Source organism: Coturnix japonica, chromosome W (assembly GCF_054131305.1).
Source record: "Coturnix japonica strain WE chromosome W, WE-NBRP24, whole genome shotgun sequence".
In the NCBI taxonomy this organism is placed as follows: Eukaryota; Metazoa; Chordata; class Aves; order Galliformes; family Phasianidae; genus Coturnix; species Coturnix japonica.
The window spans coordinates 4,116,225-4,139,575 of record NC_140701.1 but is presented as its reverse complement, the minus strand read 5'-3'; the positions used below and the strand labels follow the sequence as shown (position 1 = coordinate 4,139,575).

At 46.1% G+C, this 23,351-nt stretch overlaps 1 protein-coding gene and 3 long non-coding RNA genes across 5 annotated transcripts; 1 reads left to right on the top strand and 3 right to left on the bottom strand.

Moving 5' to 3' along the window:
• Positions 1-193: 193 nt before the first annotated feature.
• Positions 194-2,026, top strand: LOC146754294 (uncharacterized). Its single transcript, XR_014938884.1, has 3 exons — positions 194-225; positions 864-1,058; positions 1,376-2,026. It is a non-coding gene; the product is annotated as an uncharacterized LOC146754294 (long non-coding RNA).
• Positions 2,027-8,279: 6,253 nt separating this feature from the next.
• On the bottom strand, positions 8,280-12,517 carry LOC146754293 (uncharacterized). Of its 2 annotated transcripts, none has more exons than XR_014938882.1 (3): positions 12,299-12,517; positions 11,506-11,549; positions 8,280-8,677 (listed from the first exon to the last, which is right to left on the bottom strand). It is a non-coding gene; the product is annotated as an uncharacterized LOC146754293 (long non-coding RNA). The 2 variants fall into 2 exon arrangements; XR_014938883.1 differs by lacking the exon at positions 8,280-8,677 and adding an exon at positions 9,759-9,860.
• A 251-nt stretch (positions 12,518-12,768) lies between these two features.
• LOC146754292 (uncharacterized) lies at positions 12,769-14,440 on the bottom strand. Its single transcript, XR_014938881.1, has 3 exons — positions 14,283-14,440; positions 13,471-13,807; positions 12,769-12,910 (listed from the first exon to the last, which is right to left on the bottom strand). It is a non-coding gene; the product is annotated as an uncharacterized LOC146754292 (long non-coding RNA).
• A 242-nt stretch (positions 14,441-14,682) lies between these two features.
• On the bottom strand, positions 14,683-19,178 carry LOC146754291 (uncharacterized). The gene is made up of 3 exons (XM_085527839.1): positions 19,002-19,178; positions 16,831-17,023; positions 14,683-15,138 (listed from the first exon to the last, which is right to left on the bottom strand). Exons 1-3 carry the CDS (start codon positions 19,101-19,103, stop codon positions 14,708-14,710), a joined length of 726 nt encoding a protein of 241 aa, XP_085383965.1. The 5' UTR covers positions 19,104-19,178; the 3' UTR covers positions 14,683-14,707.
• Positions 19,179-23,351: the final 4,173 nt, after the last annotated feature.

Here is a 23,351-nt window from a genome sequence, read left to right as displayed (position 1 = left end):
TGTTGCCTGGAGCTATGTGTGAAGTGCAGGACTAGAAGCTGTGATCGCTGAATCTCCTTGGATGAGCCCCAGCTCAGGTTCTCTCACACCAACCAAGAACATTTTTGCCAGCCCTGTTGTATTGCTGCAGCTCAGTGACCCCGACAATCTTCCCATGGAGTGCCGAAGACGGAGGTGGGAGCCTCCTTGCTGAGATCTGCATGCAAAGCCCTGAGCGGCTCTAAGGTCGGAGCCTGTTGGGTCGGTAACACTGTGTCATGGTTTTGTGCTGTTGCTGTCCATATTCCACATCATAACATCACATGCAGTATGAATCATTAATTGAGGGTATAAATAGTGGAATCATGTACAAAGGAAAAAGGGTTAAAGAGAAAGTAACTTTTTGTTTATAACTGAACAATACGGATTGCTAAGGGAACGTTATATGGTATTAAAGGTGTTTGAATGGGACAAACTGTTCTGATGGTATAAGAAAGTGTAACTGAGGGTATGTGGAAGTGTAATAGAGGGTATGTGGAATTGTGATCGAGGGTATGTGGAAGTGTGGAAGGAGGAAGGCTGAGGGACCTGGTCTAGGTCCTGCTATCCTGGAAAGGCAGCCTGGGGATCTGGCAGTGTGTGTGCCAAGTGGCTCTGTGTGCCTATGGTGTGTACTGAAGGGCACCCAGAACTGCCACTTCCCCTTGGGATATAGGCTTGGAGCATCAGTTGCTATGTTACTCTCTGAGAAGAGGATTCAGGCCCCAAGTCTCGCGTCCAGCTTGGTGATTTGGATTGACTCTGGGGCAGCAGTGGATGATCTGCAGCCCTGCAGCTGAGTGCATGAGGCTGATTGTGATCTCTGCTCTGCCATGTACCTACAGCAAATCCCAAGAGCACACAAAGATTGGGTCTGTACCCTGGCCTTCATCCCTGGCTGCCCCATGTTGTTGAGTGCGTACCAAGGAGGCGTGATCAAAGTCTGGAACATGGATAACTTCGGCCCAGTTGGGGAGATCAAAGGGCAGCCCCATCAACGCCATCTGCACCAACTCCAAGCACATCTTCACTGCCTCCAGGTGAGCCTCGGGCTTGGTGCTCCCCAGATCCTGCAGGAGGTGAGAGTGCCCTGTGTTGACTTGTCATCCCTGGGCCTGGGTGGGTTTGCACTGAGTGGGGCCAGGAGCCTGGAGGGCGAAGAGGGCAGAGGGGATCTTGCAGCTTTCTGGTCCCTCAGTGCCTTCCTCTCACCTTGCTGTCTTAGTCTGTCCCCTGCCCGCTCTCTGGGATATCCCCATGCAGGGTCCCCTCTTCCCTGGCGCTGGGCATCCCCTGCTGTTCTTGGGGAGCATTTTGGCAGCAAGACTCTGAAATCCACTCTCTTTTGTTTGTGCAGCAGCCGGAGCTGCGCATCTGACCTGGCTCACCCTGAGCTTCCCTGCAGAGATCTCTGAATCCCAACTGCAACGTCTGCTGACCCTCTGCTCTTCCCTGGGTACCCACTTTGCTCTGCAGTGGGGTGGGGAAGGGCTGCAGATGGGTGAGGATGGAGATGGTTGTGCCAGGAGCGGAGTGTGGACGGGTTGGACCCTGATCCTGCACGACTCCCCCACGGCTGCACACCTGAAGGACAATCCTACAGAGAACGATGGTGCATGGCTGGAGCCCTTCAGAAGGCTGAAGGCTCAGCCCAGGAGTGTCAATGAGGACGCAGCCTCTCCAGCTGCCCTGCTCATGTTTCTCTGCTCAGGGGGCCGACGAGGCCCTGGTCTCACACTGGAGCTTTCTTCTACCTCTCCTGTGGTCCCTTGGAGCATCCCCTGCTCCATCCTGCCCTGCCCCGCGCTGGGCTCGTGGGGGAATGTGGGAATACAAGAAAAGCTGTTCAGAGCAGCAGCTGTGGAGCCAGATCAACAGCCTGAGAACCAAGGACACCTCTGGAAGGAGAAGAAGGGACTCACGGCTCTGATTGGATATGTTAGAAAAAAAAAAACTTGTGAAGGTTTATAATGGATGTGAGAACTTGTAATAAAGGATTTGGATCATTCACATCTGAGTCCGTGCTTCAAATGCTGCAGGGGAATGGCTGCGTTGAGCCCTGGGAGTGGTATTCTCTCCTTATGCGCTCTCACTTCCCTTTGGTCACTGAAGAAACGACTTTTGAACTCGGACTTAAGGATTTCTCTGCATGATCCCATTGGTGCTGAACTCGGATCTCAGAGGAGCTCCAGGATGTGCCCCATAAAGCACAGACCAATTTCTTTCTGCTTTCTGCAGCCCCGTTTGTTTCGTGTCACCAGTCCTTGTTCAAACCACTGCAGGGTGGGAATTTCTGCACACCTTGAAACAGGAGCATCTCTATTGACTTGATGGAGTCTGTCTTTTATCATTCTGGGGATGGGGGGGGGAAGAAGAAAATGCAGTTTCCATGGCCTGGTGGAGGGCACGATGGCATGCGCAGGGTCACCCTGCCATGGACAGGATGGTGGCTGCTCCTGGGTCACAGCTGAGCCCCGTGCTGTGGGGCTGGGCAGGATGGATCACAGGACCCATGGTTGCCCTGTGACGCACAGCACTTTTACAAAGTAAAAGAATCAATTTCCTTAAATATTGAGCATCCATACGTAAATTGCAGCCTAGTGGAATCTTTTCCTATCCAAACAGAATTCTTTATCTATTTCTGTTACATAAGAAAAGCAAATAATTTTTTATCGGTCGACTTTGAAATTCAGGCAAGTGTTCACTTGAAGTGTTATGAAGTGTCAGCTTTTCTAGAGCATTTACTTTTCATGCTCTTAATTTCTCATTATCTCACCTTATTCTCTTGCCACGTCAGTGTTTTCATTCGATGGCTTCCATGTGACAAGAGCTCTTGCTGTGTGAGCGATACAAATGTAGCTTTAAAAGTGGTACAACTTGCTATTAAGGCAGCTCCCCTCGGGAATTCCTTAAAGCTGCAGTGAGACAAGGGACACAAGAGAAACTTTGCTATGCACAGCAGGCTGAGCCCTCCTGCAGTCCCAGCTATGGAGTGCTCTGCACAATCTGTCTCTTTTTGCTCCTGATGTGCAGAGGTTTGATCTGCTTTTGCACCAGCAAGAGAGAAGTGGCACCTCACACTTATATTTCTGAATATTCTTGCTGCATTCAGTGGGATGTAAGCAATAAATAAAGAAATAAAATAAAAATATTATTGCTTTGGTTCTCAAAAAAAAAAAAAAAGAACTGCCCAGCTTAATTTTGCTCCAGATCCTTCACTGCTTTGTTGCCTTTCACTGGACAAGATTTAGGGCCTCAATATCTTTCTTATAGTGAGGGGTCCAAAACAGAACACTGATAAACAGACCGGTACTGTGATCAATAGAACTTGAGGAAGAAATTCATCTTTCATGAGGAGCTCCTCTTTGAACAGCACCAGGAACTAAGACAGGTGTTTGATTATTTCCTGCTATGAGGCAAAGATGGATCAGCAGATACAGCTGGAATCTATCTCTCTCCTCCCCACTTTATTCCCCACCTTCAATTCTTTTTGGAAAGGAAATGCTGCAAATCTGGACTTATTTGGGAAATCACCGTGCACACAATGAAGTGAGAAAGCACCGTGCACATGAACAAGGCAAGATCCTGGATCAAGCTTTCAGTGGAAGGGAAATGCCTGAAAGGATTGAGCAAAGTCCTGGCGAAAAATACCTGGGGTTCCTGTTGGTGGGAAGCTGAACATGAGCCAGCAGTGTGCTCTCACAGCACAGAAAGTTAACCATATCCTGGGCTGCATCAAAAGAAGCACGGCCAGCAGGGCAAAGGAGGCGATCCTGCCCCTCTACTCTGTGCTGATGAGGCCTCATCTGGAGTACTGCATCCAGATGCAGAGTCCTCAGTACAGGAGAGACATGGACCTGTTGGAGCATGTACAGGTCACTGATACATGCCATAGAACTGATTCAAGGGCTGGAACACCTCTCCTATGAGGACAGGCTGAAAGAGCTGGGGCTGTTCAGCCTGGAGTACAAAAGGCTCCACGGTGACCTGAGAGCAGCCATGAAATCCTTAACAGGGGAAAGTAGAAAGAAATACAAATAAAAGAGATTTCCATTAGGATATTTAGCAACACAGTCAGTAAGGGAAGTCAGTAAGGCACAGATGATTTGCTACATACTACCAGAAGAAGAAATAAATATTACAATTCAATGGTAAATTCAGTTGTATTCACTTTTACTTCTTCATAGACTAAGATCTGAATACATAGAAAACCAAGAGAAAATTTATTACAGGGATTATAGCTCTTTCATTAAAAATGTCTGAAACTTAATAAAGAAAGTCAGCCAGGGATGGATTTATTGACCATATCAAATATGACCCCTGACTTCAATTCTTTGTGTTGCTTTTTACAAGGAAATGTTCTCTTGGCAGTGGGGTCAGCATATTTGGTGTTGAAAGATGCTGTAGAGCAAGGACTGACTCCACTCAGACATCAGGATGCCCAGGACAAGTAGGGTTCCCAAAAGGGGAAACTACAAGCTGCCATCAACATCTCAAAGTAAAATCTCTTGGAGAAGGCAGGTTTGTGCAGAGCCAGAAAGATCATGAGGCTGCAAACACTTTCAAGGCATATTATGGTAAAAGCGAAGTTCTCCAGCACATGTAGATACCAGGAGGAGAGAGAAGGGGGTCCATGCACTGTCACTGTCTTTCCTCTGATATTCTATATAGTTCCATAGCAAATTAAATTCTTTGGCAGGTGAATTGCTGTAATAACAGAAGTAAAATAATAAAAAAAGCCATCGCCTGGGCACAATGAGGCACACTGAGAAACAGTGAAGGGACAAGAAGGAGAGACCTCAGCTTCCTCTGTTGTGGGTCTTCAAAGTGCACCTGCAGCAGTCAGCTATTTTCCCTTATTATTTGGCTCTTTTCAAGATTTTCTTTGTGATACTGTTTTTATTTTTTTATTATTTTTATTTTTCTGTTTCCTAAGAGTCTCTACATGTTGTAGGTACTTCCCTCATCCAAAATTTCCTTTCTTCTTACGATAAAAGAATACAGATTATTCCCTCAATAATGGGAAAGGACAAATAGAAGCTGCTTCACCCCATCTGAGGTCAGGCTGTTTCCACACATAGGAAAATTGCAGGTAAGTGGAGGGGATTTTATCTAAGTGTAGGAACCAGGGGTGAAAATGTTGATTTTCTCCTCTATGAGAAGGGCAGAGCCAGCCATGCACACCCACAGAGTTCAGAGCTTTTCATTGCTTCTTCATTTTTAAGTAAAATCATAGGGAAACTGTCAGACAATCAATGTGCAGAAGTGGTACAATCTCTTGAAAAGCCACTTACAGATCTGCAAAACTTGCAAATAACAATTTTCTGTTTATCCAATTGTTTTCCCATCTCCAGATAAGACCCCGTGCTCTGATCCATTTTTTGTGCGTGCATCAACAGATTTACAAAAAGAAACAAGTCAGCAACTGGCAATTTATTCAAGGTGTTGAAAGTATCAGACAGTTGGTAGATTAGAAAGCAATCTGATTCCTCCAGAATTTCTTGGGGGACTCTCAGGAAATGGGATCCAGTAGGAGCTGGTCTGAAGTGGGGACTACTCCATTTCTAAGGAACTGTACATCAATGAGGAACTAGTTCAATGCTTTCTCAATCAAAGAAAAACCTGACTTCAGTACACGTCTGACCAAATGCCCAAGCTGTACAAACCTAAGTCAAGGTGTGAATGCAACTCTCTGAAAGGAAATTTTGTCATTTATTTCATTTATTTCATTAGTAAACATGGAAGTTTGGTGGCCCTTCCAGGCAGGGGGGCTGGAGTTTCATGATCCTTGGGGTCCCTTCCAACCCGGGTCATTCTGTGATTCTGTGATTCATTTCTCTGCATTGACAAGACTATCTTCCTTGTGTAAGCAGAAAGAAGAGCTGCTGGAGAGGAGCTCTGCTGAGAGGGACCTGGGCGTCCTGGTGGACGACAGATTGACCATGAGCCAGCAGTGTGCCCTTGTAGCCAAAAAAGCCAGGGGTGGGTAAAAGATCTAACACACATCTCTATGATGGGGGTGGCCCAATCACAAGCAGTGCTGCGCTCAGTTGTTCTGCTTGCCTGCTCCTCAAGGAGTTAGGAGAAATCAATGCCTGTTGCGTGTTCGAGTGCGTGTGCAATGCCATGTGGAGGGCTTATCGCAATAAAGATTGGCGGATTTGCTGCGTAGACCGGTCAGAAGTCAGATCTGCGTTGTGCTTCCTGCGGCACCAAACGCCCATCAGTGGCAGTTCCGTGTATTGGCCAGCAGGTGGCAGCAGAGACCACGGAAAGAACGTCTGCGGGACAGACCCTGGGGATCCGTTCTCTTTTGATTATAGGGGAAATATATTGAAAGCTTCAGATTTCATTAATCTTTGTGGGAATCATATAATGTGCAACTCAGATCTACCTCTTCGTGAAGTGACTGCCTGTAAATTTGCTAGAGCCTGATATAATATGGGCTTGTGCTTTCCGCTAACTCACCTTCATTTCATTTTCATTAAATTTGCTTGGTAGTCAGATTTTGGTGTGTGGATATTTTAAAACAATCTAACTGACATTGGCAAAAAATTAAAAATAATAAAAAAATGCACGACAGCATCAATTGTATCAATTTTTATAGGTAAGATAAAGAAGAGCAGTTTCCCTTAGTTTTCTGTGCCTCTTTACTTTCTTACCCTCTCCCCTTGTGTGAGAAACTCTCAAAGTCAAAGATTTCTAGTTAGGCAAAGATGGCAGCGATAGCAGCAGTGCTTATTCATTACTGCAATACTGTGCACACATCCCCTGTTGGCAAGGGAGAAATTGCACACCAGTCAGTGACATTAATTCTGTTCTATGCCCTAAACCCAATGCAGGTGATGCTCTCATGGCTCTCATTGGTTGAGCATCTCAGGCTCACACACTCCTCCAGACTGTTGCTAGGATTCATTTCCATAGAAGGTCAATTACCAACCTCTTGTTTTTAGGTCTGCCTTGTACTTTTCTGCGGACAGAGAAGGGCAATGTTTCCAACAGTCAGTACATTCATTCTGTGCTGTGCTGGGCTCTACCCACCCTGCGTATTTATCTTGTGCTTGTCTCAATTCTACCCATGTCAGAATGCCCCCAGTCTGAACTTAACTCTGTTCAGCAACTTTCTTGGTGGAAAAACTACTTATACAGCTGTTTTACAAGAGGGTTATACATTCAGTTAGGGCCTACACTATGTACTGAAAATACTGGAAACCTCCACTGCAAAAACACAATCTACCTCTCCCATCTGTGCAGCCTTGCAGACCCAGAGCATGCCAGGTTATTTCTGCTTTCATAGCATTTGCATGCTGTAGGGTGAGCAAAATGTTCTGCTGCTTGATTCTTCTGCAAGAGCTGCCTACCGGCAAATGGTTACAGGGATGGAGGATGTGACAGAAAGCATTTGTCTCCACAAGAGCAGAGTTACATTCAGTGCAGAGTGTGAGAGTCAGGTTGGTGTGGAAAAGCACTGACACGCTGGGGATGATGCAGTGCTCACATGTCTAACACTCACAGACATTACTGTCAGAAGGATGGTGCTGTGTTGTGCTTCTACCTTTGGCAGCCCCTGGAGAAATGCTGTGGCACACAGAACACCTTTGTATTGCACTGACTGCTGCCATGCAGCATGGATTTAACACACCAAATCCAGAGGAGCATGACTGCATCTAACTGCCCTGAGAAAAACTACTGTAGCTGAAGAGATGAGGAGGCAGCTGCTCATCTGCAGAACAAGCAGTACTGCCAGACATTGGGCCAGGTGAGCACCTCCTGCTGCAGCGTGATGATGACAGGGCTGGAGATGATCTGCAAAGCCAGCTTAAAAGTGGGAGACGTGAGTCAACATGGCAGGAGGACAGAGGTGTTAGGGAGCAGCCAAGGCATCAAAGAGTATCAAAAGGCTTTGAAAGGTATCACAAAGCGACAGCCAGGAAGACTGGGATTATCATGAGCAGCAACCTGGATGCTAGAGATTATTTGCTGCCATACAAAATGGTAGAGATCTTGCTGCTGACATCCCAAAGCCAGGCAAAATGGGAACCCAGAGCTCTGCCTGCACGAACCCCACAGCCATAGCATTGCAAGCTGAGCTGCCTTGCTGTTTGTTGCATTCATCCCAATCCCTGTGAATGAAGACTCGGAATGCAGCCAAGGCGATGATTGAGCATGAGAGTGACTTTATTCAATAAAAGACAGGAGGGCTTGAGAGGTCAAGGGTGAAGATGGGACTCCTCTTGTCAAGATGAGAGTGGCTCAGAGCTGGTGCTGCTGCCTGGTGCCTGGGACTGGCAGCCTGACTCTAAGTCCCCATCTAAGATGCTCAGCTTCACCTCACTGATGCTGACCTGCTCCTGCATGGTGGTGCTGCTGTTGGGGCACTCGGGCTGTGCTTGGGATGGGCAGCACTGCAAAGGCGCTGGGTCACAATCCAGGCAGGTGACTGTGGTGTCTGGCAGGCTCAGGTCAGGAGCTTCAGCAGAGCCAGGAGATATGAGAGCATGAACGTGGATGAGCCCCTTGTGTCCATCACTGTTACCATGTGGAAGGCTGTCATCCGAATTGCAGCGATTTGTGCTTAATAAGAACTCTCCATTGATGGAAACACACTGCACATCAGTACTTGGTTTGGATCTTTGGGGTTGACAAGGGCTCGAATTATCTAGGAAGGCACAGAAACACAAGGGTTAGTGTCAAACGTTTGCAAGTTGAATCATGCAAGAGGTTGCTGATACTTGGTAATAGAGTGGCGGCAGGACGAAGCAAATAAGCTTGAAGCAACAGAGCCACTGTCTTGAAAGTGATCCTCGTGCAGGTCCATAAGTTTTGACTCTGCCTGGACTTCATATGGGGCAGTATGACATCACAAAGGGGTGATATGATGTCACAAATGGGCATTATGACGTCACAAATAAGCATTATGATGTCACAAAGGGGCACTATAATGTCAAAAAGGGGCATTATGACATCACAAATAAGCATTATGATGTCACAAAGGGGCACTATAATGTCAAAAAGGGGCATTATGACATCACAAATAAGCATTATGACGTCACAAAGGGCATTATGACATCACAAGGGGCATCATGACATCACAAAGAAGCATTATGACATCACAAAGGGGCATTATGACATCACAAAGGGGCATCGTGACGTCAGAAAGGGGCATCGTGACGTCAGAAAGGGGCATCGTGATGTCAGAAAGGAGCATTATGACATCACAAAGGGCATTATGACATCACAAAGGGCATCATGACATCACAAAGAAGCATTATGACATCACAAAGGGGCATTATGACATCACAAAGGGGCATCGTGACGTCAGAAAGGGGCATCGTGATGTCAGAAAGGAGCATTATGACATCACAAAGGGCATTATGACATCACAAAGAAGCATTATGACATCACAAAGGGGCATTATGACATCACAAAGGGGTGTTACCATCACCCTGCGCCCAACTCCTCTCTCCCTCCTATTGGCTCCCTCTCCCACCAATCCCCGATCTCCCCTCCCCTTAGGCATTGAATTCTCTTCTCACTACCTCCTCCCAGTCCTCCCCTAGGAACAGAAACCATTCAGATTCTACAGCAAACTACAGCATCTGCACTGCAAGAGCACACTGAACCACCTGCAACAATGAAACATGGTTTTGGAGAGTGGGTTTGAAAACACACCTTTAGACAGCTGTCTCCCTGTAGCCAAAAGGAAACCAAGCAGCAAAAGAAGAGTCCAGCCTGAAACATGCCCATGCTACTAGCCCAGGTTTTTCACAGTCAATGCAGAATCCATCCTGTTCATGAGGTGACAAATGACCAGTGGGTCTCCCCTTGCTCCACCCCTTCTCCTTCAAAGCCAGAAAAAGAAAGAAAAAACAAGCTTCTGTACAGCTGCCGTTATTTCTGACAGTGAGTGTAATCACAGAATCATAGAATGGCCCGGGCTGGAAGGGACCTCAAGGATCATGAAGATCAATCACCTCCCTGTCCCTGCTGGCCATCCCCTCTTCTGATGGAGCCCAGGGGACCATTTGCTCTCTGAGCTGCAAGAGCACGCTGATGGCTCACGTTCTGTTTTTCATCCACCAGGACCCCCAGGTCCTTCTCTGCGGGGCTTCTCTTAAGGACTGCTCCTCCCAGTCTGTAGAAATGCCTGGGATTCCTCCAGCCCAAGTGCAAAACCTTGCACTTTGCTGTCTTGAACCTCATTAGATTCACCTAGGCCAACCTCTCGGTTGAGCTCCCTCTGAATGGCATCCCTTCCTTCCACTGCATCAGCCGCACCACTCAGCAAACAGCAGAGGGTGCACTCCATTGCATCATTGGTGTCACTGATAACCATGTTAAAAAGCACTGGTCCCAAGACAGACTCCTGGATGACACCACTTGTTATCAGCCTTCACCTGGACATCGAACCATGAATCACCACCCTCTGTCTGTGGCCTTTCAACCAATCCCTTATCCACCAGGTGGTCCACCTGTCAAATCCACATCCCTCCAGTTTAGAGATAAGGATGTGGTGGAGGGCCATGTAAAAGATCTTGCTCAAGTCCAGGTCAATGACATCAGTTTCCTTCCTTTTGTCCACAAATGCCGTCACTCCATCATAGAAGAGCACCAGATTGGTTAGGCATGGCCTTCCCCTGCTAAAGCCACGCTGACTGTCTTGGATCACATGCTCATTCCTTATGTGATCAAGCATGTCTTTGAGGTGTATCTGTTCTTCACCATCTTCATCACAGTTCTACATTTGAATCAAATAATTGGTGTTGCAGTCACCAAGAAAACCTCTTTGTCTTCTACTCTTGCTGCACATCTGTGCTTTCACCAGAAGCAAAGGGAGAGGCCACCTCCTAGATCCAAATTTTAAGAAATTAACACCCAATAGGTGTCATCTGAAGTAAAATAGGAGAGAAATCAAGATGACTCTTCTGCATCCAGCTTGGATCACTCCCTCACTCAGGCACACCACCATCAGATCAAGGAGATGCTGCCTTCAGCTTAGAGACTGTATGGGAAATCACAGCTTGAACCTCTGATTAATCAGCTGAGGCAAGTGTTGGGCTAGCTGCGGGAGCACAGGTGATAGTAATCTAGCTGTGCTCCCAGAAGGGGTGGACCTCGACTGCACCTCTTCTGAGACCTCACCTCATTTAAACGCTGACCACCACTGAGGCAGAATCTCTTGGAGACTGCTCCCCAGTTGAGACTGCCTCAGCTTTCTGGTCAAGGCACCAACATTGGTGAGTTTTCCTTTGCTAATAATCTTTGACTATTTACCACCATCTTGGTTAACATCTTCTTACTAGCCACCCTTACAGAGACCATAAGGGCTTGGGCTTCCAAACTCTCAGCAAGCATTTGGATCAGACAGCTTCCTGCTGGGGAGCCCCCTGCATCACTGCTGCCTCCTTTCGTACTGGACCTGCAGATGCTTCAGAGCTCATTAGCATGGACTTCCTTCCTCCCCTCAGCAGCTGCTCCTGCACTCACCTTCGTTCCTACTCAGATACCGGCCGCTTCCAGCACCAGCTGACCTGCAAGACACAGAAAGGAAAGGTGGGAGTCATGCAAACGCAGAAGCCCAAGGCTGCGTCACCACCACGTATGGCAGCCTCGGGAAGTCAGCTGCAACTACATCCTTTGTCAGAATGGAAACAGGCACCGTCAATTAAGTGTGACCTCTGAACTCATTGCCACCATCAGAAATAGGCACTGAAATTGCTCACTTCACTGCAGCTGGTTACCTCCTGATTTTGGGTAAATGCGGACACTGTCTTGAGGGCTACCAGAAAAACGACATCAACTTCATTGTAGGTGGTTAAGCTTGGAAGCTGGACTTGAGCAAGAAAAGTTTCTCAGCTCAGAATCACAGAATTATCAAGTTTGGAGAAGACATACAAAATCATCTGGTCCAACCATTACCAATACTTCCCGGATAAATCATACCTCTCAACACAACATCCAAACGTTTCTTGAGCACTCCCATGGTCGGTGACTCCACCACCTCCCTGGGCAGTGCTATCCAGTGCCTGACTACCCTTTCTGAGAAGTAATATTTCCTAATGTCCAGCCTGAATCTTTCCTGGCACAGCTTAAAACCATTCCCTCTAGATCTATAACTGATCACACGAGAGAAGAGGCCAAACCCCAGCTCACTACAACCTCCCTTCAGGACGTTATAGAGAGTTATAAGGTCTCCCCTGAGCCTGCTCTTTTCCAAGCTGAACAATGCTAGTTCCCTCAGCAGCTCCTTGTAAGGTTTGTGCTCCAGACCCCTCACTACCTTCGTAGCTGAAGACGTTCCAGAACCGCAAGGTTTTCTTGCAGGGAGGGGCCCAAAACTGAATAGGTCAAACATCCTTCTCTCCATCATTGCTGTCACGTGGAAGGCTGTCCTTGGAACTGCAGTGACTCATGCATCCTAACTGCACTCCATTGATGGAAGCACAACGTGCATCATTGCAACTTGCTGGTGGGTTCCTGTATTGGCAAGGGATCGATTCACCTGGAAAGAGTAGATACACAGCATTTAGCGGTCAAACTTTCACTGTCCATGGAGGCAAAGGCTTGGTGCTGCCTGTCAAGCAGGTTTCAAGCAGCTTGTGAGACTCATCTGGGAAAGACAGGAGTCAACCAAAGATGTCAGGCACAGGCTTGAATGCCAGAAGGAGGTACAAGCCCACTGAAAGCATGAATTCTACCTGTGTTGCTGACAAGCAGTGTTTTGAAAGCTGGATTTGCACCCTTACCTGCCAGGACCAAGACTTCTACTTCAGAGGGCTCCCTGGCACTGCTCTGCAGTTGGCATTTGGCCACAGGGGATGGTTTGCCCAGGCAGAAGCAGGAACGCCAACTGCCAGCTGGTGATTCCTTCCTCTTTCTGGAAGAACTTGGTCTGGAGAGAAAATAGAGCATGCTGTCAGTCGTGGTGCAGGGTGAGGGAAGAGCTGCACCGAGCCCTTGCCAATAGTTGCCTGTTCCCGCCACTGCCTGCTTTCTGCTGAAACACAGCCTAGAAACACCCTCTGTTTCAAACAGCAGAGGATGCTTCCATTTATACAGCTCAGCCCTCAAGTCCTGCTGGCTACATTCCTCTCAATGATTTCAAGCAAGATTCGGAGCATGTGAGCAAAGGCTCCACAGCCGGACAGGAAAGGAGCTGGCAGGCGTAACTGCTTTCTGAGGAACCGTACAGTTATAAGGGAAGCTCAAAAGCATCCCTGACTCTTACGTTAACACCTCCTCGGCCTCAGCTCACTGCCACCTTTAATTTCTAGTGCCAGCAAGTCTGACCAACAGCTCTGCTTACAGGAGAAGCACAATTGGTTTCAGGCACATGGCCCTGAAATCTGGAAAACCCCAAGATTTCCATGTACAGCCAGCACAGAACAGGATAGACGCCAGCATGGCTTTCTGCATCTTGTGACTGCCTGCCCAACCAGGAAGGAAAGGCACCTTGTGTGGCTCCACTGAGGCCATAGGGCAACTGTGTGTTAGTTGAATCCTCAAAGATATAATGGACAAAAAATAAACCAATAAAAATCATCCGAACAATGATGGTAGGGGCTGGAAAGGGAATTCCTCTTTCTTTATCTTTCAGATGGAAAATCAATGATTGCGTTGAAGTTCCTCAGTACAGCTGCAGGCCCTTCCTCCACTTGTATCTTGCTGCTCCGTGTTGCAACAGGAGAGCTGCTCTGGCCTCTCCTCTCAGCCTGTGCCGCCTGCACGGTGAGCAGCTTTGTGGATGGAGAGACCCACACAGACTTGGGCCCAGGCAGAGAACTGTGCCCTGCAAGGGAAAAACACAGCTAAGACAGAAAAGGAAGCAGCAGCACAGCCATCCCCATTCTGCATATCTCTCAGAATTGCTCATCCGAGCCACTGGAAGAAGAGGAGCTCAAAATAACCGTGTGCTCAGAGGTATGCTCGTGGCAAAGGACACAGCCACAATTAAGAGCAGCTCACTGTATCTTAAGAGGCAAACAAAAAGCCTAGAAAAACTAGGGGCCAGAGATCTCAGAAGGCATCACTGCCACACTTCAATCAAGTTTCAACTGCTTGCAAAACATCTTAAGAGCAGTGATGGTTTTCTCTATGTAAGGCTTGGACACTCTCAGGACCCATCAACAGGGCACCATATTCTAACCTAAGCCCAGAAGCCTGCTGTCTCCTCAACAGTAACAGAATTTTCAAAGGTCTTGGAGAAGCCCTGGATTGGATGAAGCTGTCAGATCAACATCAAGCTAATGGAGGAAGATGCTCACCTACTCCCTCTCCCATGGCTGGTGTGGATTTGGAGCAGAAAAGGACGTCTGTGTAAATAGTACTGTTGAAATATCAACTGGTAGAGCAGTGTTGCACATTGTACAAATCACAGTTGGACATCCATGGACAGCTGATGATAAAAGTAATTGTAGGGGAAGAGCTGGATGAAATATTGTTAAAAACAAATAATCATTTTAGCTGCACGTTTGTAAGCATTTCTTTTCATCCTTCTCAAAACAGTTTCATGGCAGAATAAAGAGGACACGTTCACACAGACATTTCCACAGCCAGACTAGGGAATAATCAAAGAATATCAACCAAAACGTGTTTCCTACCAGTTACATGAATCTTGAAGGTGAGTTTCTAGCCAGCAGCCTCGCAGCTGTACACCCCTTTGTTGCAGTAATTCATTCCTGGATGTAAATCACATGTAGAAAAGTGTTGCTATGATACTAGATGACCAAGAAAGTCCTATAGCCAAAATGTTTTGCACCAGAGAGGCTGTCAGTTGATCCTCCAAATGCAAGACACACAAAATGAAGCGTTCCTTTATCTCTGGGATTCCAAGCATTTTCTCACCTCTGACTTTCACTTGGAATGTTGCTTTGTCATCTTTTGTTTCACAGCTGTAGCTCCCTTGGTCTTTCAGGGTCACATTTTTGACCATGAGGTTGCGGTGCGTCCCCTTGGAGATGATGGTTGTCCTCTGGTCCTGCTTCACCTCTGTTTCATCTTTCTTCCATACAACAGCTCCGCTTGCAGCTGACACCTCACACACCAGCTCCAGGTCTTCAGAAGGACTGACTGATATTTCTGGAGTCATTTTGGGCTTGTTGACAACATTAATGGCTTCATCTGAAGAAAAAAAGAGAAAGTGGTTTACATCCTGACTCAGGCTTATTCAGCACAGCATGAAGATACAGTTAGAACTGATTGTAATGTCTCTGCTCATTACATTTGGGTGATTGAGTTTCACCTCTGGAGGTACTCACATACAAACGTGTGCTTGATTCTCCTGTGTAAGGAAAGAGTAAGTTCTATGCAGACAGTTGTTATTTCTTTTAATCAATTCTGTATTCTGCACACGTTCTTCTGAAGCTAAAATGAAGGCAGATAAGTAACGTGTTTGCAATGCATGAACAAACCTATTCAACACTTTGTCTCTAAGCTAACAAGCAGCGTTTGAAGAGCACATCAGTATTTCATGCCCTTCATTCCATCCAGACAGAACCTGCCTGAGGAGCAAGCTGATGGCTGTCAGCTACAGGCAGACCTAGCTTAGTATTGCATTTCTTAGAGCAACAACTGTTGCTTTCAGTCACTGAATACACCAAGGCCAATTGCTATGCCAGGAACATTTATGGCATCAGTGAACAAATAATGAGTTAAAAATTGTAATAGACAGGAGTCATCTATTCTTGTAAAACTAGGTGACCAAAGAAGAACAGTCCCTCTAGAGTCAAGCTGTTTAGAACTAATAGCATCAATCAGTATCACATAGATAGATTACTTCCCTGCCCTAAGACCATCTTGTGACCATTTGGTGCTCCTAATTAAGCCCTCTTGATGGCTTTTTTGTCTGAGCCATGTGACATTTTGTGATAGGAGTTACTGCTAGTGTTCCCTTCACCCTACACCAAAGTAGGAGGTATCCATTCTCAGGGAATCATGCAGGCTTCCTCTGGATTTGATGCTCAGAGACAGCCCCAGAACTTTTTAAATCTTAGCTTAGCTCTCATCCAATAATGTTCATCAAACAGTGCAACTTGTCCTTTGGGGATGCCTTTGTTCTGCATCAACCAGTTCCAACGGAGTCTTCTCGGCCTGTTTTAGATCAGTTTTTTAACAGATAAAGAAAGGGGCTTTGAATTACAAAGTGAAATTGCAGAATGCATGATTCTCAACCAAACAGAACGGGAGGTGGGATGCAGGGTGAATACCTGAGCCAACACCACCTGCAAGCAATCCTTCAATATCTTAGGAATCTCTAGCCATCCCAAATCCAGTGTTGGGCTTGATCTATCATCTCTGCTGAGTTTTTAGCTAGCTGATGGTGAGCATCTTGGTGGAGATGGGTGAGCAGTCAGACTAGAGGATATTAATCAACCTTAAGGATCCTGTGATCAGAGGAACTTGAATGTGCTGTTAAAGGTCACAAGAGCTGCACTGCAGCATGAGCATACACAGCGAAAGGTTTTCAGTAGAGCTTCGGTTCATAAATGAGGACTGGGTTATGGAAAATAGGCTCAAGAAATAAACCAGAAAACAGATCTTAATGCCAGGTTCTGTGAATGCAGCCAGCTGAATTTCACAGATATTGAATTTCAATGACAATTTCTTGTGTTATTTTACCCTCCAGCTCCACCCTGAACAGGAACAGGTCAGTGACAAGCATTACTCCTCCAGGCTTGACCTGACAGTGCTTTACTTGCACTATGAGCTAATGGCTGTGCTTACAGCACCTCAGGGAGACACCTCAGAGATCACAATATCCTGTCTGAAGTGCTTTACATGGATTGTGATCCCATGTTTGCCTCACAAACTTACCTGAGACTTTCCAATCAAAAATCAGAGTGTCATCTCCAGTTTTGCAGATGTATGTTTCCTCATCTTCTTTCGTTACAGGTGAAGCCAGAAGATTATGCGTTTTCCCTTTATCTTCCATTGTGAACTTGTTACTAGTCATGATTTCTTTGCCATTTTTGTACCACTTCACCAGGACATTGCAAACAAATTGAGCCTAAAAGATGGAGATATCATTCAGGACCGAAAAGAAAAAAAGAATTCCTTTATGGAAATTAATTGGAGCGCAAAAGTTAGATGATGAAACTGGCCCCTATTAACACACAGTGGAATAATTGACTGCAAAGATTCAAAATCTCACCACTGTCTTAGCCAAAGGTTTAAGCCTAAGGCCACGGTCCTATTTTACTCCAGGTAATGGAGTTTGTTTTCCAACTTCTTGTTAACATATCATTTCAAAACAGCGCACACAACTGAGTTGGGTCTGTTGAGACAGCGCAGTCAGAGCTACTAAAATCAAAGTCTGGATTATGCATGCATTTGTTCTGCAGTTCCAAGAACACAGATGGATAATACAAATTCAACAACATTCTACAGAACGCCTGTCTTTTAGGAGCTCGAGAGCCAGCTGATGGACACTGGGATGCCTGAGATCCTGTAAATACATTTAACTCCGTCCTATCATACAGTCAAATTTAATTCATTTTTTCAGGAACTGTCTCTTATCATTGTAGTCCCCTCACCACTGCTGGATGTGAGCCCAGACACACAAAAGCAGGTGCTGGTTTTCACTGCAGATACTGCAGTAAGGAGGAACAGCCTCCGGACTGGACCAGCTGAGCGTGGCCCTACCAGGATTTGCTCCAAAGGTCTTATTACCAGTAGTGCTTCCTGCTGAAATACATGGGGGTCCTCCTTTGATTTCAAACCCAACCCACCTCACCATGCCCCCTGATAACATCCATCAGGGCCACATCTCCACAGTTCCTCAACACCTCCAGGGATCCCACCACCTCCCTGGGCAGCCTGTGCGAGTTCCCCACCGCCCTTTATGGGATAACACCATCTCCTCTTCCCAACCTCCCTGAAAAGGATGGATGTTGCTGAGATCTCTGTTTATCCACCAGCATGGATCACAGGTTGAAAGGTCTGGAAGGAAGAGCACGAAAAGAGTTTCATCCACGTGCCTTCTCCTTCCTTAGTAAAACCAGTGTGAAACTGCAGCCACGTCAGGCTGAAGGAGACGTCTCAGATGTCCTGCCTGGATGCAGGAGGTCACGTGTCAGAGGATGTCTGGCACGTCAAGTCTCATGGCAGTGCAGTGCATGACAAACTGCAACAACACTTTCCTGTGGGCTCCTTTGGGCACGAGGCCCAGCGGGTGACACACCTCTGGCTGCAGCTCTTCAGAGCCTCCCAGTAGCCACGTGATGCCCATGGGAGAGACACAGCTGACCCGCACAGCAGATGATTTACCAGCTAGCTCTGATTTACAACAAGAGAAGATACAAGTGGCGATGCTGAATGGTGAAATACTGTGAGTGTGTGGCATAGGTATAAGATTTGTGAGCCTGAGGATGTTCAAAGTCAGGATGGACAGGGCTCAGAGCACCTGATGGAGCTGCGGTGCCCCTGTTCATTGCAAGGGAGTCCAACTAGCTGACCCTTAAGGGTCTCTTCCCTATCTATGAGATACACAAAAGCTGATTCTGCAGTAACCAAGCTACCAACAGCAGCTGTTTGTCATACAGCTTGCCAACACAGATTTTAAAATAACAGCATTGATTACTCATTTGATAGTCACATTACAGTGCAAAGCACATGGAAACGTCCATCAGCTAATTCATTTAATTCTTTGGGCAGACCTGCCAGTATGAAATATTATGCTAACATGACAGAGAGAAGAAAAGCAAAATTAAGACTAGCTGACAAGCCGTGGCAGGAAGTTCTGCTCTCCATCAATTTAGTCCCATTATTCAATTCTGTTTGGAGATGTCTCCATGACTCTCTGGAGTTTGTTCTTTGAGAAGAAGCAATTAAGTAAGCTCTCCAATGCCAAAGTGCATACACTACTCTAGGCCTTTCTTGTTTCTCCATGGATCAACAAGGGTGAACAAGCCAGCAGAAGATGATGAAGAGCCTCATCATGCAAACTCATGCATTTTATCCCCCTCACAGATGCACTGACAACTTACAGCATCATCCATTGAGACGTTGTGAATTTTCAGGGTGTGTTTCTTCCCCACAATGTGCAGTTCATATTTTTCACTGGCCTTGAGCTCCTTCCCATCCTTCATCCACTCCACAGTAGCGCCTGTGTCTGAAAGCTCAGCCTGCAATTTGGCTTCCTCATGCAGCCGAGCGGAGATCTTTTCTACATCTTTGCTCTTATTGGTAAATCTCACTGCAGCACCTGTCAGAAGCAAAGGCCTCGTTATTTCAATTGATATCAGGCTAACGTGGTCAATGTTTGCTGCAACATCTCTGAAAAAGTATCACCTTCTGTTCCTGCACTCATCATTGTGTCAGTGCTGAGCAATTCAAGATATTTCATTTGGTCTTCTTGCCGGATTTACTAAGTAAAAATCAACCAAACATCTCCTTCTACTGATTAAGAATGCTCTAAACATGCTTCTGCAGAGGTTTCCACCCAATGACAAACAGGTCCTCCCATCATGAATGTTTATTTGTTCTATTTTGTCATGCAAAGCTGATTGATAGAGATATTATTGGAATGATTGCTCCCCTACTTCTAAACTATTCCAGTGCAATCAGAAAGGCTGTCTGAACCTGGAGCTGAAAGTACTGCTCTATGGTGATGCAGTGGTAAACCTGCTGACTGAATGCACTGGCCAATAGCTGTGAACTGCAGACATTCATCAGCTGGCATGAAGCAATCTGGTTCAGATACCAAGCAGCTGGGTAGACTGGCTTACCCTACACTCAGTGCTATCATGTTTAGGTCATTACCAGGACTCACAGCAGTCCATGGGATGCAATTTCAGGTATTTGGTACAGGCAGTGAATGCCTGCAGCCCCAGTTCTAATCATCAGATCACAGCAACTATGCCTTGACTGTAAGAGGAAAGGAGAAGGATCAAAGCAAATACCTCTCACTCTCATCTTGCTGCTGACATCAACATTTTCGGCAACAAATTTCACTTCTGCTCCATCATCGTTCTTGGTGACGTTCTTTATCATTAGGCTGTGAGTAGTTTGGGTTCTCTTGATGATGCAGGTCTCACTTTCTTGTAAGACTTTACCATAGAGGTACCAAGTGCTGCAACACGTTGTTATAAGGTCAATAGTAAACATGGCATCCCCTCCAGGTACAGCTTCACCAGTTGTTAGGGGGGATTTCACAGCCAGGACTGGTTCTGAGGAAGAACAACATGTATGTCTTAATGCTCTTTAGATGCAAGTCTGGTATCTCATTTAGAGATGGAAGATTAAATCATAGGGACATTTCTTCTTCTCTTTTTGCATGAGTGCTGGAAGAAGCACTTCTATGCTTAAGATCTGTTACAGAAAGTTCTGCCTCTTGCACATGTGAGATATCAAAAGATAAGGATATTCATGTCTCTCTCACAGAAACAGAACTTGTATCACTTTAGTGGTAGCTGGAGGTTGACAGGAGAACTAGTAATAAAGGAAAGCCTTTGGTGTGTTAGTGCACTACCATCCTTAAAGTCAAATGAAACATCTTTAGGGAACCAACACAGCTGCTCAGCTCACACTGACCCATTTCCATTGGGGTTTTTGTGCTTACCAAGGTGCATGCTCCCTGGGAATTCCAGAGACGGGCTCTGTCCATGCGCATTGACTGCAGACACTCGGAACTGATCATCAGCCTCTTCAGACAGATTGCTCACCGTGAACTCTGGGACGGGGACATGAGACTCGTGGCACCTCACCCAGGTGAAGCCAGTTAGTTTATTGCCTTCCACAATGTAGCCATCGATTGGAATGGGGCATTGCATCTTCGGAGGGGACCATGCCAGCGTCACTGACGTTTCTGTTTTATTTTTCACCACGGGGTCAGTTGGGGGCTGGGTGGGAGGTTTTCGGGGAGCTGAACAGAAATAAATACAGAAATATTAGCATAAGGTCATGTAGGCTGGAAAAGACCTTCAAGACCAGCAGACTCAACTTTCAGCATGACCTACTGAGTCCCACCATTAACTACTGTGCTACCTGAGGACATACATGACAAGCTTATTCCTGCAGGTATTTGCATAGGGAATATATTCACCCTCTGGTTGCTTTGGAACATTTTAGAGGTTAAAATCCCATCAGACTTTTTCACCGTGTGCAGCCACTGATACAGGCAGGAGGCTGCGAATTACCTGATGGGCTCTAGTTACAGACTACTGACACAGTAAAGGATTGATTTCATTTCATTTTGGCCATCAAAAAGTTTTGAGTCTGGTTTAAGTCATCCATCTAGACTCCAATTATAATCATATGGAGAACAGCGCATTTAGGAGAACTCATCTCATCTTAATAAACCTGAATGAAATCACAGAATCATAGGATCACGGGAGGGCTTGGGTTGGAAGAAACCTTCAAGATCATCCAGTTCTAAACACCCTGCCATGGGCTGGCTGCCCACTAACCAGCTCAGGCTGCCCATCACCCATCCAACCTCGCCTTCAACACCAAGCACAGGCATCCACAGCTTCTCTGGGCAGCCTGAAATGGAAGCAATGAGCCACACGTTGAAGATACTCAAACATTCATGACTGTAGAGAGAGCCAAATACTCCATACATATTGCCTGCCTGGTCAATGGTATTAAAATGCCAACAACAGACTCATCCAGCTCATGGAAAATGGTGTGAACATGGCGTACAGGATTCTTCCAGCAGCTAGTTAGATCTGCAAAGTGTAAAAATAGGAAATCTCAATGCAATGCAATTTTCCCTCATAACATAAATAGACACATAACTGTTTTGGGGTGCACTGTTACCAGCCTGTCAGTTGCTGTTGGTCAGTGCTAGATGCCAAAGGTCCCACTAACATAGCATGAAGCCGAAAGCTAGACGCTGGAATCAGATCTCCTGACCTTACCATCAGAAATTGAGATGTCATATTTTGCTCAGAGGTGCCTGCTTGTAGGAGGGACAGCTTCCGAGCTTTTTCTGCTCCAGGAACCAGCTCCAGCTTCAGGATTTAAACAGCAGTCAGAAATTAAACTGAGCTTTGTCACCTCCATCAAACAGAAGGAGTGGTTGGGTGGTACAGCTTTCCAAATCACTTAGAAACTGGCACAACAATCAGATGCCTACCTTTTCTTTTTGAACTTGTTAATACATAGAGCTTAATAGCATCAGAATGCCCCAAGCACTTCAGATAACACGACAGCTGTAAACCCTTCTTTAAGGATTCCTTTGTTTAACCACTGAGTAACTGTAATTCAGTGGTGCTGGTGGGAGAAGGGAAGTCCTAATCTTCCCAGATGGTGAATAGAGCTGATGTTCACATGCAGACTGGTGCTGCAGCACAGCCAGAAACCACTCATTTGGGAAACACAGCACCAAGAAAATAATGGGAATAGCTTCATAAAATCAGGCAGCTTCACCCAAATTTCATGTCAGGTCCATTATTCTTCCTATTTTCAGGAAGAAAGGTTTTCCCTTTTTCTTGTAGTTTTATTTTCTTTTCCTTTCATGCAAGCAGCTTTGTAGCTTAAAAAATTGTTTTCTAATCACCTCCTGGTGTGGACAAATCACACAGGTTTGACTCCATGTTTTACATAGTTAGCATTTTATATTTGTTCCAGTATGGAACTGTACAGCCATAGAATGGCCTGGGTTGAAAAGGATCTCAAAGATCACCCAGTTCCAACCCCCTGCTATGTGCAGGGTCGCCAACCACCAGACCAGGCTGCCCAGAGCCACAATCCAGCCTTTCCTCATAGGAGAGCTGCTCCAACCCTCTGATCATCACAGTGGCCCCTCCTCTGGACCCACCCCAACAGCACCACAACCTTATTGTCCACAGAAAGCATATAACCCTCATTCAATTGCCCTTCCACTCAGTTTAGAGCACTACTAAAACCAGCATCTTCACCTTAGCTCATCACACTGCTGCAGTTCCTTTTACAAGGATTTCACTGGCAAAAATTAAATCAAAGCCATCACAAGGGATTTAGCACAGTTACGTGTTACTGGCTACGAGAGCTGTCAGCACAGTCACCTGTCAGGCTTTGCTGCTGTTCTCTTTATGTAGAGGCACAACAAGGTTCAGACACCTCACAGTGCAATTCTCACTTGGACTGTAAAGAAAAAGGAGGCTTGAAAAGCAGCGTGTGGAAAACAAAGAAACAAGAATTAGAACAACAGTGGGGCCATGGCACTTGTAGGAATTGTTCTGCCTTTAACAGCAGAGCTTTTCAAGAAGTATGAGGGCATTGCAAACCAGACCAGTTTGGACAGATTAACAACTGCAAGTAGTGGGTTCCAAAATTCCAGACATGAAATCAAAGATAGAAAAACTCTTCACATTTTCATCTCTCAATTTTTCGTACATTGTGCATTACAGTGC

What these genes read in the sequence shown, in the direction of transcription:
- LOC146754291 (XM_085527839.1), bottom strand. Translation starts at nt 19,103, where the DNA reads ATGAAGGATGGGAAGGAGCTCAAGGCCAGTGAAAAATATGAACTGCAC. An exon ending in ACGTCTCAATGGATGATGCT is followed by an intron (nt 17,024 to 19,001) that starts GTAAGTTGTCAG and finishes TCCATCTTTTAG; the next exon opens with GCTCAATTTGTTTGCAATGT. An exon ending in TTTTGATTGGAAAGTCTCAG is followed by an intron (nt 15,139 to 16,830) that starts GTAAGTTTGTGA and finishes TTTTTTCTTCAG; the next exon opens with ATGAAGCCATTAATGTTGTC.